General features: G+C 36.9%; 1 protein-coding gene across 1 annotated transcript; it reads left to right on the top strand.

The window, feature by feature from the left end:
• Window positions 1-4,879: 4,879 nt before the first annotated feature.
• LOC101688918 (alcohol dehydrogenase 1-like) lies at window positions 4,880-18,032 on the top strand. Its single transcript, XM_004748189.3, has 9 exons — window positions 4,880-4,897; window positions 7,035-7,136; window positions 9,674-9,812; window positions 13,499-13,586; window positions 13,730-13,949; window positions 14,083-14,343; window positions 15,462-15,597; window positions 16,464-16,602; window positions 17,862-18,032. Exons 1-9 carry the CDS (start codon window positions 4,880-4,882, stop codon window positions 17,884-17,886), a joined length of 1,128 nt encoding a protein of 375 aa, XP_004748246.1. The 3' UTR covers window positions 17,887-18,032.
• Window positions 18,033-18,654: the final 622 nt, after the last annotated feature.

The raw sequence follows: 18,654 nt of genomic DNA, 5'->3' as shown, positions 1-18,654 counted from the left end.
TATGATAAAAGTTTTTAGCATAGATCATGGCTTATAATAACTATTTTAAAATTATAGCTATAAATAGCAGAAGAAAAAACATTATTATGTACAGTATGGAGATCACATGAAGTGATGTATGTAAGAGTACCTTGTATATGTAAGGTATGTAAGAGTATATAAGAGTTCCGTGCATACATAACATCATGTGATCTCCATAATAATGAGAGGTATTACTTTAGTATTTTAGAGGAGAGATAACCTAGACCTGGATATATAATGGATTGTCAAGTTAATGAAGATAATAAGCAGAGCAGCCAGAATTGAGACCTATGTCTACTGACACCAAAGACAATACTATATATTGTATACTATACCATAGTATATCATACCAAAGGCTAATATATACAAATTACTTAAAACTATTAGATAGTTAAACTATCATCATTAGCATCATCATCACTACTTTGTGATCAGGAAGAATTATTGCTCTCAATCACAACACTGATCAGCAAAGGAAATGTTGAAATATTGTTAAACTCTCACTCTAAAGTTTGCTATGCATAAGTAAGTACAATAAACCCTATGACATGGGAAATATATAAAATGATATAATTTTTAATGATAGTGGAATTATATAAATTTGCACTTCTGTTTAATCCTTCTAGGAATATAAACTGCTCCACATTTTCTGGAAGCAAAAATCTTCATCAGGAACTCCATGAAGGTCGCATTGTAGTGAAACTTCCAGTTACTACCATGATGGAGCATTTATATGAGGCTGAAGCTCCAAATGATGATAACTATAGAAACTGGACAAAATATATAATACAACCATACAATCTTAACTTTGAAAAAAAATAAAATTTATATTTGTATAAAAAAGTTCTAAAATACTTATGGTGATTAATAAGTAATGTGGTTATAAGAATTTTTATTTTTTCCTTAATTTTTCCTTAATAAAGCCTCTTGTCTAAACATCAACTATACTGAGGATGATGGCTTAGGAAGATAATGAAGCATAAAAAAAACAGTTCCAGAGTAAACATTTCATTTCCAATCTCCTGAAGCTGAAAAGCTAACCATAGCTATGTATCAAGTCTACAATTATTGCAGGGGTAGCAGAGAGAGATGAGGCTGAATTCTCAAGCTCAGTAAGGAGCTCTGCCAAAGTCAGGAACATTGGCATGAATACTTAATTGTTAAGAAGAGGAGAATGAAGCTTTAAAAAAAAAAATGTCAAAAAAGGAACAACCAAATATTATGGGGAAAAAAACAGAAGAGGTTTGAACCAAGAAATCAAAGGAAGAAAGAGTTACAAGGAGGATGTGACCAGTGGCACTGAACTGTCAGGGTAACTGCTGAAAAATGGCTATTGGCTTTACTGAAATGGAGATCACAAACAAAGTTCAATAAGGATGCTTTAGTGGAGTGCTGGGAGTATAAAACACGATGTTTTGCGGTCAAGGAGCAAAAGGAAGATGAAGAAAGGGTGAATGTAAAGCATCTTTTCTTAAACTGTGTCTGCAATGATAAGACTCTGGTTTATTGTTATCTTTGCAGTCACTACCAAACACCTACCAAAACACTGTAGAAACTCCCTGAAGCAATACAGTCCAAATTACAAAGTCAAATTATACATTGGCATCCTCTTACTAAGATTATGAAGTGAAACTAAAATTATTCAAATATAAAAATCCACCCACCAATTGGTCAAATTGCAAAGTCCCAATTACACCCAGGATAATTAAAATTTCTCAAAGCTAATAACCAGAAGGCCAGATTAATAGTATTTGGCCTTAACCCTCAATTTAGAAAGCCACATAAACATCCATCTTGATTCCCAGTAGTAGTTGGAAAGAGATATGGGAAATGGAAAGTTTGTTTCTGCTTTTCTTCTTAGTGGGAAAGGGATGACTATGTTGAAAAGCTGGTAAGTTGGGGTGCCTGGCTGGCTCAATCAATGGAGTGTGTGACTGTTGGTCTCAGGGTTGTGAGATCATGTCCCACGTTGGGTGTAGAAATTACTTTAAAAAATAAGATCATTAAAAAAAAAAAAAAAAGCTGACAAGTTACACTGACAGAAGAAATCAGTAACATTGAGTTTCCCAAGCAGAGACACGTGATAGGGAAGAAAAAGATGAGTAGGGATGACTGCATTATACATAGATTACATAATAGACATCCAAGGAAGTTCTTTTCTGATAACCTCACTTTAATTCATTAATTCAATACTTACTGAGTTCCTACTATGTATCTGACATCATTCCAGTTACTTTGAAGAGAGGAAAAAATATTGAGATTCAAAGTCCCAAGTCTTATAGAAATTGTATTCTAGAGTAGAGAGTAAGATATTAAACACTAGCAAATTTGGGAAATATATCAGAGGTAGATTTGGCAGGAATTGTCAATGAAGTGAATATAGAAAGGGGAGGGTTTTGTCCAGAACAACTGGGTGAATTTTCAGTGTGCTGTAAGTTCATCTCTAGAGGGAAAGGAGGATGGAAAAAAATGGGGAGTGGGATAATGGTCAGATATTTGACACAAGTGTTGAAAGACTGATATTTATTTCAGGAAACTGGACAGCAATTTGGCTAGGAAAATGATATATTGCCAAGCGCTATTGAGACTTCACTTCACCTTGGTGATCCAGAATTTACAATGGAGCCAATCAGCCCTGTGATCTTCCCCAGCAACCTTCAGCTATTCATCAACATGGCTGTGAAAACAACTACCAAATTCTTCTACATCTGCACAGCATGGGCTAGGTTTCATTGGTTCAAGAGTGAGCACCTGACCCAAACTGAGCAAGGAGAGACTCTCTTACATTTTTGAACCTAAGAGGACAGACAGATCTGAACTCTCTCATTGCAATTGTTAGATTTAAGAATTAAGTGGGTTTTTTGTGGCCATATTTCCCACTATATGGCAAAAGAAAGTGTTGAGAAGAGGCAATAAAAGTGCTCAGAGACACCATAATAAAAAAATAATAATAATAATAGATAATACCTATATATAGGCCATGCTTTGTACTTGGCACAGTTCTAAACAACTGTCATTTGTTAATTAATGTTTATAACAAACCGATGAGGTAGAAACTTGTCCAGTCATCCTCACCTTATTGATGGGGAAACTGAAGTACAGAGATGTTGGATTTCCTGCCTTATGTCCCAGCACATAAGAGATGGAGCTAAGATTGAATGCCGGATTGTTAGTGTTAGTGTTCATGTTGTTAACCATTTTGTTGCATTGCCTCACATAAGGAAGAGGGAAAATCCTACTGAAGTTGAATTGATTCTAGTTGCTATTCCCAGTTGCATTCCTGCCCTTGACTTTGTTTGTTCATTCCTTTCATGATTTGTGAAGTCAACATTTTCCTCCTTTGCCTTAAGTTTGCTCATGTTGGGTTTCAGTAATTTGGAAATAAAAGAACCCTAGTACAAAAAGTGGGTTCCAGAAGGGAAATAGTTCATTGATGTTCCAGAACTATGGAATTCACTGAGTGGAGGGGATTGGGAAGCAATGAAGATCCCACCATCCTTGATTTGGAAGATAGATCTTGTAGAAAAGCAATTACATTGTAAGTTATCACCTGTCATCTCAGGATTCAGACCACATGCCCACTGAAGCTCTAAATGTAGGCAACTTGGAAGAAAAAAAAAAACCTTCCTAATGTTTTAGCCTTTATCAAGATGTTATGGGAGAGACAAACCCAAACTGGTCCTTCTGAAAAAAATCATTCACATCAGAACATTCGTTCACTTCAAGTCATAGTCAGTCTTCTCAGACAATATTGAAATCTCATCATCCAAGCATTGCTGACCAGGTACAATGTGTAGTTTCCACACGTAGTGCATGGATGCAGAAAGCTTCGTGACAAGGGTATTGCAGAGAAAGTTTATTTAAGGAGAGAGAAGAATGTACAATCTTAAATTCCTTCAACGCCATCCAAGAACCTCCATTCTTGTGCCATCTTGCCCAGAAAGGTGATACCTCCCTAGATAAAGCATAGTCACTTGACATGCCTCCAAAGAGCATTCTTCTGGCCAAGTTTCAGAACAAAGAAGTTGAGTCTCTCCACCCTAGTCCAGTTTCTGATCCAAGTTTTACAGCAAGAGCTTCAGAATATCTTTAGGGGAATGGCAAGTCCCTACACTGCATGATAAGACAGTAGTTAGGGCCACGACCCTGAGAGGATTTCTGAATTATTAGGAGATATAAAACCCTTCAAATGAAACTTATAAACAACTAAGTAGGGGGCTAAGAGAGTTTTGTTGCCAGAAAAACTCCAAACTAGGGAGCTACTAATTACTGAAGCTCGTCCCAAATTACTCTCACTTCCATTCCTACCCAAATTATAGTAGCTGTGAACTGTCAAGGTAATAGGTTTGTGGCAGAGAAACTGCTACATTTTTGGAGTTCTTTGTATCATTATTTATGCTTTTCCATCTTTTTTGACTCCCAGAGAGCCAGTGTTATACTTTCCTTGTCTGGATCTAGCAATACCTTTCATGTAACTGACATTCCAGAAAGTCTTATTGTTAACTAATTAGTCATTGAACTTCCTTTTAGTTACTATCACTTGATTCACATTTTAATAGTCTCTTCATTGCTCTCTCATGCACTCCTACCTTTCAAGCTCTCCTTATTCACATCCTTGTTTCAACCCGCTGCCTCCCGAATCACTCTCCCATGTTCCTTTCTGACTTTCACCTTCACCTATTTGCTAATCACTTCGCCTGTCTGGTTTTCCCCAAGTTAATGTGTGATTATGTAATTATTTTTAATGACTTTTGGTATGCAAACAGTATAAATACTGTGTCTAGGTTGTCCAGGAGCAGTCAAAGAAGTGCCTTTCTCTCGGGTATACCTGTAAGGCACCAAGGAAAGAAAATTCATCATGGACACTTCAGGCAAAGTAAGTACTACCTTTCAAATAGATCTATGTCATTTTCATTAGTTATCTAAAAAACGTACACTGAAACAAAATTAAGACACCATTTTCTCGAATCAGATTAGCAAAGATTTTTAGTGACAATACCTAATGTCTCCCACCTGTGGAAACCCAAACATCCCTGGTGGGAAAATAACTTGCTAGAAGTTATAGTTTGTGATAGTTTGACAATAGTGTATCAAATATCTTAAAAACATGTCTATCATTTGACCCAGAGATTTATTTAAAAGAAATAATAATGTTGTTTCTATAAACAAGTTAACTGTGACATTGCTTTAAAGGGTATAACGCTGGAGGGACAACTGAATGGCTCAGTTAGTTAAGCCTCTATTGATTTTGGCTCATGCCATGATCTTGGGGGAGTGGGTTTGAGCCCCATGTTGGGCTCTGCACTCCACATGGAGCCTGCTTGTCCCTCTCCGTCTGCTCCTCCCAACAATTGTACTTACTCTCTCTCTCTTTAAATCTCTCTCAAAAAAAAAAAAAAAAAAAAAAAGCATAACACCGGAAGCAGATATGTCAAATACTAGGAAACTGATTAAATAAATTATGATATATTAGTCAACATAGTCCTAAGCGATCATTTTAAATTACCTGGAAAACATTTATAAAGCAAACTTCAAGAACAGACCATAAAACAGTATCCTTAGTATGATTACACAGACACACGTGGAATATCAAATGGAAAGACTTACCCTAAAATGTTGAAATAGTAATAGCTGCGTGCCAGATCAGATCTGCATTTTTTCCTTTTTACATTTGTCTGAGTTTTCCAAGTTTTTTGCCTTGAGTGTGTATTATTTTGAAATTACAAAAGATTTTTTCATACATTTTTAATTGAGTTCAGTAGGTAAAAGCAGAATTATTTCATCCTGAAACAAATAATGTTTTTTTCCTTTTTTTTTCCTTAAAGATGCATTTATTTATTTTGAGAGAGAGAGCAAGCGTGAAGTGGGGAGATGCGGGCAGAAGGAGAGAATCTTTCAAGTAGACTCCTGGCTGAGCAAGAAGCCCGATTCAGGGCTCCATCCCATAACCAATGATATCATGACCTGAGCCAAAACCAAGAAGTGGACACTTAACAAACTGAGCTAACCAGGCATCCCAGAAGTAATTTTTTTTTTTTTGTATCTTTTTATTTGAATTTCTCTTCTGGCATTTGTCTCTTTTCTTGGTATTTTTTTTTTAAGATTTTGTTTATTTATTTAACAGAGAGAGAAAACCTGAGTGGCCCAGTGGGTTAAGCCTCCGCCTTCAGCTCAGGTCATGATCTTGGGGTCCCGGGATCAAGCCCCACATCGGGCTCTCCGCTCATTGGGGAGCCTGCTTCCCTCTCTCTCTGCCTGCCTCTCTGACTACTTGTGATCTCTGTCTGTCAAATAAATAAATAAAGTCTTTAATAAAAACACTAGTGAAAAAAAGAGCTAGTTTTTTGTACCTATTAGATACTTTGGTTTGGATGACTACTGTCAGTGCTAAAGAGGGTGGAATAAATGATGATACAGATATCCTTTTATACTTCTAGGAATTATGCCAAGTTATTCAACATTTCTGTAAAGAAATTTGGAAATCAATTTAGCCCTAAAAAGGTCTCTATCTTTTCCAAAGTAATTGTTACTTTAGGAAACCAGGCAACTCAAAATTATGAACAAAGTTGTTTATCAAAATATACTTTAGAGTAGTCAAAACAATAGAAATAATTACATGTCTAGATAGTCATTAAGCAAATTGGGACATATTCAAATGATGAAATATAAAGTAGCCATTTAAATTTCTGATTACAAAGCATTTGAAGTCATGAGAAAATGCTTACTTACAAGTAAATGAAAAATGCTCACTATATGATGGCTGTTACTAGCAAAAAAGCAGAATATAAAATTCTTATAGACACAATCTCAACTATACCAAAATTGTTGTTAAACTGAAAGGGAATATGCTAAAATTTCAACAGGTTGTACATGAAATTGCAAGGATCTTTCTTCTTTTCTTTTTGATTTTTATATTTGTACTAATTATAACAAATAACTGTCATTTGTATGATCAGAATGAAAGTTAATTTTTTTCACTCAATGATGTCACTTTATTATCATCGTGTCAACAGATAATTACATGCCGGGCAGCCATTGCCTGGACAGCAAATTCTTCTCTTTCAATTGAGGAAGTACAAGTTGAACCACCAAAGGCTGGGGAAGTTCGTATAAAGGTAAATTTAAGTCTTTTAACTTTTATCTATGAGGGTAAATGTAAGGAAATCCTGTTTTGTTTCATGTATATATTACATATATAAATAATATGCATAGAATTTGGATTTGGGGTCTGTTCACTTTTCTTAGTAAAAGAAGAAATTTTAAAACTAAGATAAATGAATAGAGGTAATGAATGTTTAAGATATTCTTAATACTTATAAAATACTAGTAGTTCACTCATCCACCATAATTATTTTTTCAGGATTGAAAATTTCACTTAAGTTATATAATATCACAGGCCTATATAGTTCACAATGTGACCTAGAAGGTGTTTTAAGTAGTAACTTTTTTTCATTTTTAAGAGAAAGAGAACAAGATGTTTATTCCCCTCTACTTCTCTGATACAAAATTGATATTAACAAATGAATATGCAGTGGCTAACAGACTAATTTTCCATCTCTATTGTTTTGGACTCATACATTATAGTGATCTCAGATTTTGTCTGAAAAAGTCTAGAAATGCACACTAGGACGTCCTGATAGCCTCCAAAGTGATTGGAAGGGTTAACGATTATTGAACAGAACTGAGACCAGGGATGGGAAAATACTGACCTGTCAAAAGCTCCTTGCCACTCTCAAATCTCCTCTCAATCAATACACCTCAAATTTTACAAAATCATTAAATACCCAGTTTTAGGAGTATTACTGCTTTAAATCTTATTAAACGTTAAATTCACCTATCTTTAAATGTGAGACCAGGAAATTCAACACCTGATTTAATGAACACAACAAATACTGAAATCCATATGCTTCTATTCCATATTATATCTAATCAAAGTAGAAGGTATAGGAGGCTGGTTACAGGAGAAAGGGAATGAAGGGAATTGGAAAGATGACAAAGGGAAAGGCAGTGAAGGGAAGGAGGAAAGTAGGAAAAGACAGATGGGCAGTGAAAGACAAAACAGGAGAATAAATAAATTATCAACTCCATGTCTGCTGTTATGCTAGAGATTTTATATCACCAGAGAGAGATGGTAAAGAACAAAATGAAAAGTGATCAGAATGTACACAGAGAAAGGAGTTTAGTAACTGACTCCTCTTCCAAAGCTATATTTTTCTATTTATCATCCCTTCCAACAGCTTTTAATTAGGGCTTATTGTATACTGTGTCACCATCTGCTGAAATGTTTCCTAGTTAATTAGCCAATATTCTCTGATCTTACACTGACATGCTCCTTCACCACAAAAGCTGAATCCTAAAAAATAAATCCACAATCCACCAAATTAAAAGTTGCATCAGCAAGAACCTGAGCAATATCACACTGAACCCTAGACAAAATCAAGTTTAAGGACTGTATTTGTTCATAAGCACAGACAATTCCACCTCCAGTTTATGCCATGGACAACTTCCCCAAAATAACTGCATATTTTTAACTGATAGAGCAAACCTAATGAAGGGATTCTAGCTTGCTGCTTACCTAAAACAACACTTCAAGCCTTTGATAGCATCTCAAAGACATTTTAGCTCTATGGAAACCAAAACCACAGCGTATTTCTTATGAGTTATCTTCTTAGCCATTTGCCATAATCATATACTGTGGTTGTTCCCAATGTTCCCGTTATAAATGCTGCCATTCCCACTACGCATACTGGAAAACTAGTCAATATGCTTGGGCATATGCTTTTCTGGCTGTATTCCAGGCAGGGCAGTAACTTAGGGACCATGGTACATGAACTGTTTCATTTTTATGATCAATGTAGTTTGGTTGAGTCTATTAACTGAAAGAAAACTCAATCCATCAAGTAAGAAGTTTCAAAACTCAATATCAACTGAATTTTGCAATGGTTAATTTTAACTGAAACTCATTCTTACATTATTGATTTGAAGAATGTTTTCAACTTTAGAATGTTTTCAAGTTTAAAATGCTGAAAACAGATTTTCCCAGGGATGCCTGGGTGGCTCAGTTGGCTAGGCATCTGCCTTCAGCTCAGGGTTCTGGGATTGGGTTCCACTTTGGGCTTCCTGCTCAATGGAAGCCTTCTTGCTTCTCCCTCTGCTTGTGCTGTCTCTCTCTGACAAATAAATAAATAAAATCTTTAAAAAACAAATTTAAAAAAAAAAAAAACAGGTTTTCCCAGAGCAGGGGAAAAACATTCCATGGTATGAGCCTAAAATTTTTTGTTTCTCAATGGCAGTGCTGTTGATAATGTGGGCAAAAAGTCCTTCATTGTATTCAACCGTCCCTCATACTTCAAAACTATTTGATGACATAAATGTACAGAGTAGATTTCAAAAACCCTAAATTTATTTCCAGATCTGAACATGTGCCATGCAAATTTGGACAAGTCATTCTCAGTCGTTGAATCTCTATTTCCTCATCTCTAAATTGGAAATGATAAGATCTTCCCTGTATTCCTCTGCACAGTGGTATAGGGATGAAATGACATGATTCATGTAACATTTTTAATAATCAGTCTCAGATTAAAAAAGAAGAAGAAGAAGAAGAAGAAAAATTCCAAACCAGGTGATCCTTATTCACTTAATTCCTCTGCAGATGGTATCTACAGGGATCTGCGGTACTGATGATCACACAATAAAAGGATTACTCTCAGCAGTCTTTCCTTTCATCCCAGGCCATGAAGGAGCTGGGATTGTGGAGAGTATTGGCAAAGGAGTGTGCTCCGTGAAACCAGGTAGGAGGTGGGGCCGTAAAACGCTTCCCACAAACAGCCTCCCAAAGAGCAACTATTGCACAGAGAGGGAACTTAAAATGCATTAACGTATATTTGAGAAGAAAAAATTGGTTTGCCTCTAGACTCTTCTGACTAATCACATATCATTATATTAAGTGTATCCAGTGACTCCAAGAGTCACAGGTTTCCCTACTGCCTTCTCTAGCAATCCAGAGGGGCAGTAGCTGAGCCAAACATATATCCATAGCTAAAAGAGGTGTGAGATAGGACCAGTGTATTTCTAAATAAATTGGAAGCTACTGAAACTGTTTCTTATATATATTTGTATCCCGACATGCTTAGCACAGTGCCTGTCCCAGGGTCAGAATGCATTAGAATGTTTGACAAGTGAATGTTCTAATCAACTGGAATATAGAATTTGAATTTTTATTGACTGGATGATAATGATATTTCAAGGAATCAAAGAAAGCAGGCATATGCTCTTCACCAGACCATCAAAACAGATCTTCACATCGCTATTCGTAGCATGTCTGAAATGAACAGAAAGAATAAGGGAATGGCACAGACCAAGGTACTACAGAACCTCACAGCTTGGAGCCAGGCCCACAAAGAGATTTAAGAGAGTGCATGGTCAGGACACTTGTGAAGCTCTTACCAGGGAATTCATTTAGCAAACAATTATGAAGTAGCTACCATGCATCTGACACTAGACATAGCAGGGGGACAAAAGTAAAAGACGTGGTCTCTATGTCTCCAAAAACATAATACAAACAGGTGAGATACATGCTCTAATTCCTCTTAGCTAGAGGAAATGCCAGTGAAAGTTTTGTGGAAAACAATGAGCATTTGGAGGGAAAGGATAAGAGAGCAAAAGTTCTCCTGAATTTGAGATGCAGGACCTTTGAAATTTTTAAGGGCCGGTGAAGCTAAGTTGCATCTTATTTAAATTTACAAGAGATTTTAATGCCATCTAAACTCTGCAAAAGGCCGAAGTGGGGGTTGTTTCATTGTTAAGAAAATTGTAAGGGTTATCAGAAACAGTGTTGTAGACTTCTGACCAGGCCTTTGTAAGTCTGTGATGACCGTGTTAATTAATTTTCTTCGCAGACTCTATCCAGCCGGTCACCCTAAGGCCCAGGAGGGCTATCTAATGACTGCATCCAAATATAATCAATATTCTCTCCAGAACTCTCTGCAGAGGGAGAATGATTCCTTTTATTCTCTGGAATTAGCATATCTAGGAACTAAAGAAAATACGTCAGAGGCTGCTATGGGTCAGTGTGCCATCGTGGGGCACACTCAATGAAAAGTGCTCTGTTATAACCTAGCTGGGTCACTAACCAAGTTTCTACACCATGAGGCTTAAATCCTTCAAATGGAAAACAAAAGGGTTAAATCAGATAACATCTCTAAGGTTTGCTCTTAGTTTCATCATTCTATTTCCAGAGCAGAGAAAAGCAAACCTACAACTATCCACCCCATAAAAAAGATCCCCAAATTTCCATTATTTGCCCCAAAGAATAATGTAATTTCTAAAACCAGGCTATATGGTTTCTCCTTCAAAACAGCAATGTGCAACACAGGAAACAACAGGTGTTGGGGAGGATGCAGAAAAAGGAGAACCCTCTTGTACTGTTGGTGGGAATTCAAACTGGTGCAGCCACTCTGGAGAACAGTATGGAGGTTCCTCAAAAATTTAAAAATGAGAGACTGTGGACTCCAGGAATCAAACTGAGGGTTATAGAGGGGTGGGGGGTAATGGGATGGGTGAGCCTGGTGATGGGTATTAAGGAGGGCACGGATTGCATGGAGCACTGGGTGTTATATGCAAACAATGAATCTTGGAACCCTCCATCAAAAACTAATGATGTACTGTGTGGTGACTCACATAACAATAAAAAAAAATTATTTTAAAAAAGTTAAAAATAAAACTACCCTATAATCCAGCAATTGTGCACTACTAGGTATTTACCCCAAGGATACAAAAATACTAATTCAAAAGGACATGTGCATCCCAATGTTTATAGGAGCATTATTAACAATAGCTGAACTATGGAAATAGCCCAAAGGAATGGACAAAGAAGACGTGGTATATGTACATGCATACTGGAATATTGCTCAGCCATGAAAAAGGATGAATTCTTGCCATTTGCAATGACATGGATGGAGCTACAGGGTATTATGCTAAGTGAAATGTCAATCAGAGATAGACAAATATCATTATGATTTAAATTGTGTGGAATGTAAGAAACAAAATAAACAAGCAAAGACAAAGAGAGGAAAAAAAAACAGAGAGGGGCAAATCAAGAAGTATACTCTTTTTTTTTTTTGCTTTTAATAAAATTTTTTATTTTTTATAAACATATATTTTTATCCCCAGGGGTACAGGTCTGTGAATCACCAGGTTTACACACTTCAGAGCACTCACCAAAGCACATACCCTCCCCAATATCCATAATCCCACCCCCTTCTCCCAAACCCCCTCCCCCCAGCAACCCTCAGTTTGTTTTGTGAGATTAAGAGTCACTTATGGTTTGTCTCCCTCCCAATCCCATCTTGTTTCATTGATTCTTCTCCTACCCACTTAAGCCCCCATGTTGCATCACCACTTCCTCATATCAGGGAGATCATATGATAGTTGTCTTTCTCTGCTTGACTTATTTCGCTAAGCATGATACGCTCTAGTTCCATCCATGTTGTCGCAAATGGCAAGATTTCATTTCTTTTGATGGCTGCATAGTATTCCATTGTGTATATATACCACATCTTCTTGATCCATTCATCTGTTGATGGACATCTAGGTTCTTTCCATAGTTTGGTGATTGTGGACATTGCTGCTATAAACATTCGGGTGCACGTGCCCCTTTGGATCACTACGTTTGTATCTTTAGGGTAAATACCCAATAGTGCAATTGCTGGGTCATAGGGCAGTTCTATTTTCAACATTTTGAGGAACCTCCATGCTGTTTTCCAGAGTGGCTGCACCAGCTTGCATTCCCACCAACAGTGTAGGAGGGTTCCCCTTTCTCCGCATCCTCGCCAGCATCTGTCATTTCCTGACTTGTTGATTTTAGCCATTCTGACTGGTGTGAAGTGATATCTCATTGTGGTTTTGATTTGTATATCCCTGATGCCGAGTGATATGGAGCACTTTTTCATGTCTCTGTTGGCCATCTGGATGTCTTCTTTGCAGAAATGTCTGTTCATGTCCTCTGCCCATTTCTTGATTGGATTATTTGTTCTTTGGGTGTTGAGTTTGCTAAGTTCTTTATAGATTCTGGACACTAGTCCTTTATGTGATATGTCGTTTGCAAATATAAGAAGCATACTCTTAACTATGGAGAACAAGCTGGTGGTTACCAGAGGGGAGGTGGGCAGTGGGACAGGTTAAATAGGTGATGGGGATGAAGGAGGGCACTTGCTGTGATGAGCACTGGGTGCTGTATGGAAGTGTTACATCAGTATATTGTACACTTGAAACTAATATAACACTGTATGTTAACTAACTGGAATTTAAATAAAAACTTAAAAAGAAAAAAAAAATGGCCAGTGTTTCCCTGGCTGCCATAACCTGCCCACAGCAAGTTTTCAAACCATCTGATGAAACGTTTATAAACATACTATTGTATTTCAGTTCCAAAAGTATTTCAAACTAATGCTTGTATTATTATTTTTTATATATACAGGAGATAAAGTCCTCACACTCATTATTCCACAGTGCAGAGAATGCAGCTCCTGCTTGCATCCCAAGGGAAACTTCTGTGAGAAGCAAGAGTTAGTAACTTACTCCTTACTCTTTTATTAAACTGCTGATATTGTATAAGCACTAACCTGTAACTAAAAGGGCTCAATTCTGTCTTTACAAATCCATGTGTCTGTGCCCTGCCTGCACCTGTGTCTGTGTCACTGCAAAACAGTGTTCTGCCTTCTTCGGGATTAATGTTGGACGGGACAAGCAGATTCATCTGCAAAGGAAAAAAGATTCATCACTCTTTCCGTGCAAGCACATTCACTGAATATACTGTTGTACCTGAGATTGCAGTGGCAAAAATTGATGATGCTGCTCCCCTGGATAAAGTCAGTCTCATAAGCTGTGAGGTACCCACAGGTTATGGGGCTGCTGTGCACTCAGCCAAGGTGAGGAAGCTACCTGTGTAAATGTTCAACTGTTATATACATTTCCAAAAGTTTCAATGGTTGTTTTTGTTTGTTTTCTTGATTACATGTGCACCCAGGTTTGATTCCTAATACCTGTCCTGTGAATTTGTAGGTCACTCGTGGTTCCACCTGCGTGGTCTATGGACTTGGTGGAATCGGTTCAGCCATTGTCATGGGCTGCAAAGCATCTGGTGCTTCTAGAATCATTGGGGTTGACATCAATGAGGAGAAGTTTCCCCGGGCCAGAGCGTTAGGAGTCACTGATTGTCTCAACCCTCAAAAACTCAAGAAGCCTGTCCAGCAGGTGGTCAGGGAAATGACAGGAGTTGGTGTTGACTTTGCCTTTGAGGCCATTGGACTCAGTGATGTCATGGTACGTGGGCTTGGGGCACAGTGATTAGATGCTTAATGTGGGGGGTGCAACATGCTAAATATCTTCATGTAGATACATACAAACTCTTCTAAACATGGGTTTTGGACCTGTGGACCTCAAGTGTAAAAGAAAGTAAATTCACTCTAAAATATTTATTTTAAAAATAAAAGCAATATATACTTAAAAATATGTCATTGTAGCACACAAAGTTTAAACATTTGAAAGGCCACAATACCAGTAGTCCCTTTTCTTTATTCTTAGCTCTGCATATATGCTTTTAATAAACATTATTTAACTCACGTGGTAATTACGGGTCCTATATTAGAACCATTCATTCATTTGAAAAATGAATTCCTATGCACCAATGCGTTATGTTCTAGGGATACAAGGGTGAATAAAATATGTACCTTTCAGATCTTACAGTTTAGAGGACAGCAGGTAGACAATTCATATGTACCTAATGTACTTAACTGAAAAATAAAGGAAGTAAAGGTAGTGATAGAGATAACAGGAAAGAGAAAATAAGACAAAACAGAGGAAAAGTGAAAGACAGAAAGATTCAGTCAACTTTTTCTGGTACAAAGCAGAGAAGAAAGTAAAATAATTAAATGTGAAGAAGTACACTGAACATCCCTACAAAACTGAATTTAAAAAAATAATAAAACTTCACATACCCATATGTATATATTTGTTTTATTTTATACAAATGGGTAAGACAGAGAACCATAGCTAGTGGACAATTTTATTTAACAAATATACGGTCCTTATTATATCCCAGGTAGTGTTCTAAATGTTTTAAAAATGATAAATCACTTAAATCTCATAACTACACTATGAAGTAAGGTAGTATTCTTCTTCTTTTTACAATGAAGAAACTGAGGCATAGGGAGGTTAAGTAACTTACCTCAGGTCATCCAGCTAGCACAGTCTGTGCTCTTTCCTACTAAACTCTGCTGATTTTCTAATGAGATCCCATCACTGGCAGTGTTGAAACTGAGGTTGAGGTAGTATCTGGCCAGGAAGAGATGCAAGATTTAGGAACTTGATTCCTTCCACTTCTGGTGGTAGCTGTCACTTACTCCTGGGAGGGTGCTTATGGTCATTATTATCATTATCAGCTTGCTGCTTGGGATTCCTGCCACCTGAGCCATGGTGTCTGCCTGATCGTTGGGGTGGCTCCAGTAAATTCAAAGCTTTCCCTGGCTGCACCAATGATTGTCTCTGGACGGACGTTGAAGGGAGTATGCTTAGGAGGTAGGTCGATGACTAGGAGGGGCTGGTTGGTTGCTCTCATGAAATCCCTTTGAGTTTGTAGAAACATAGAATTCAAAATTCTTCTCCTTGAGGAAACAGAATTATAATGGTAGGAAAGATTTCTCCAAGAGTTGGAAAATTTTGTTAAATCGATTTTAGTTAATTTAATTAAATAGGTTTTTTAAGTCCAAATATAATTTTTATCTCCTGCAAAATAGTTTTGGGGTTTTTCCAATGTTTCAAATAATTTAGTCAACCTCAGTTCCATGCCAGTGAGTTTCTTGTGCTTTTATAGCCGCAAAGCTTCTCAATTGTATAACACTATATAAATTATATATATATTTTTTACATATATATAAAAAATATAAGCTCTCTCTCTATATATTTATATATATAAATTATTTATAAATATGTAACATATATATATATATATAAATCATTTATAAATATATAACATCAACCTAGTGTTTTGGCACCGGCTCTTATCTTTTAAGAAGAGCCTTTATTTATGAGCAATGTCAACCAACAGCTTTAATCAATTAATATTCCCGTATTTCCCCATTGCTCTGATACTGTTTCCAATGCCATCTCCATGCATGTGAATACACAAAGGATGAAATGTTTATGCCATGGTAAGCCCAGGAACTGAGCTAGAGAATTCTAGTTTAAAAGTACCATTTTTCAACTGAGTAACATGTGAATATTGACCCAGTTTTTCTTCAAAGGAATTCTAGGTAACAGAATTTCTGGAGCAGCACATTTAATAACAGTAGTCAATGGTTTCTGATGTACAAATGATTTATTTTCCATGTTTAATGTTAATTTTTCAGAAGAAAATCTCCATGACATAATTTTTTGTTTTGCAGATTATAAAACCAGAGACTGTATTCCCCAACTTGTGACTAGTTACCTGCAAAATAAAATTAATATAGATCCATTAGTAACCCATCAGTTGCCTTTTGACCAACTCCACAAAGCTTTTGAGTTGTACCATGCTGGAAAAACGTGAGTGCTTTATTTGATGATCTTCTATACCCTGAATTCACAGTGAAAATGACTACTCAAACATTTCCAAGTGGTTTTGTGACAAAGAGACGGCTATTTAGATCTTTAATATCTTTCACATGCTCAACCCTATTCCTGACTGTCACCAGAATAAGAAAAGGTTTTACCTGTAGGTCCCTCTTTAGGAAATATCCTCATCGACCTATTTTAAAGAAATGTTCAAGAATCCAATATAATACTAAGAACCACTCCACACTACATTGGTCAATTATACATTTTTTTTCTGGTTAGAGACATAATCTAGAATGAATGAGTTGATATGATTGGAGTCATACAATCTTGCGAGGAATCTTAGAGGCCAAGGTTTAGACTCCACCTAGAGCACAAATCCTTCTACGTCATTTCTGACAAATAGACACTCTGCTTCAGCTAGCAGGAATGGAGTGTTCACTCAGTGTGTTCATTTTTTCAATGTTCATTTAGTGATAGTATAATATTAGCCAGGACTTTCCTAAGTGCTGGATACACAGAAGAGAACAAACAATAATAAATAAATAGGGAATTACTCCTGTGATGAATGCTTTGATTTTCTCATTCTGATTCTAAACACATCTCCTTTTCATATTCTCTTCCCCAACTCTACCTACAGATTTTCTGTTTAAGTGATTTAAAAAAAAAAAAAATTTCTCTAGGTCTTTAAGTTTTACCTTACTATACTGCTTTCTTGGTTTTGACCCAGCATGTCAGCCCATCTAAATCAGGAATGAAGAATCAAGAAACCTCATCCGAAATTTTATAATCGGATTACAGAGAATGCAGAGAGGGGATCTATCAAGCAGAAGAAAGACTTTAAAAGGAAAGGAATCCCCCCAAAATGCATTTATTTTCTTTCCTCTTCAGACACAGTGCTAGATCTTGGGATTGACAGATGCTGATCAGAAGCTATAGCAGAGGATTTGGATGTCTTTGTGGTCATGCAGCCTGAGGGAGCTGGGCTCAAAGCTGAGGCCTTCCTTTCTGATGTTGGATCCTGATGCTGATCCTGCTTTCACCATATCCACGTGGTGATATTAATGATGATCCCAAACAGATGATCAGTCAATATTTCATACAGGTGTACTGGGTTGAAGGTGGTCAGGAGGGGGTATAGGGAAGAAAGTAGGCAATGCAACCTCACATGGTACTGTGCAAAATTGCTTTGCTGAAATCACTGTTTCTTAAGCACACCAATCATTTTATTACTGCACTTTTTGTTTCAGCATCCGCTGTATCCTGCTGTTCTGAGATCCCAGATGATAAAAGGTGCAGGGACCTCCTTGGGGATTTCATTCCTTCGTGTATCACCTCTCTGATTGTTCCAATACAGAGGAAGAGTATCAAAGATGGAAATGTAGTGTAACTGTGCAAAATAAAATAATGCATCTTGAATGTTGCTGTAATAAAATAACTTCTTAGAGAATGGATGTTATATAATTCATTCTATGACTTTAAGAAGAGAGATGATGGGATTTAGTGGTGACATTGTTGATAATGCCTATCAACCCAACTGACCTCTGTCACCAGTCCATAAAAGTGTCATTGAGTTATCCCTTGTTTCCATCCACAGAGTACCTCCGTAATACACAAATTTCTCTGTATCTTTCATGCCATAAAAGAGTTTGTATGATTTTGCTGCTTCTTCAACATGCTGGGATGTCATAAATCTTTGGAAGTCTAACTCAGGACACAGTAAGCCATTTTCTATACTAATCCTAATTATCATATGCCTTTACCCATGAAATGTCAGGCCACAGTTCCCATCTGCTTTCAAACACGAAAACACATTTGGAAATCTTGCCAACTTCACCCCTACGTAGCAGGTATATGACCCTCTCAGAAGAATTCCTTCATATTTACAGCCTCCTAACTTCCTTTTAAAGTCTTTGAGTCAGTATAACCATTCCCTCATTGGGATTGAGAGATTTGGAGCAGAAGCAAAAACTTAAGTCCTCTTATCCTGCTTCTTTTCTTATATTTTTCATCTGTCCTTGAGTCATTTCCACTCTCCTTAAT

The sequence above is a fragment of the Mustela putorius genome, unplaced genomic scaffold (genome assembly GCF_011764305.1).
Source record: "Mustela putorius furo isolate JIRA1106 unplaced genomic scaffold, ASM1176430v1.1 tig00003871_pilon_pilon_pilon, whole genome shotgun sequence".
In the NCBI taxonomy this organism is placed as follows: Eukaryota; Metazoa; Chordata; class Mammalia; order Carnivora; family Mustelidae; genus Mustela; species Mustela putorius.
Note: the sequence above shows the minus strand (reverse complement) of the source record. Positions and strands in the feature narration are given on the sequence as shown.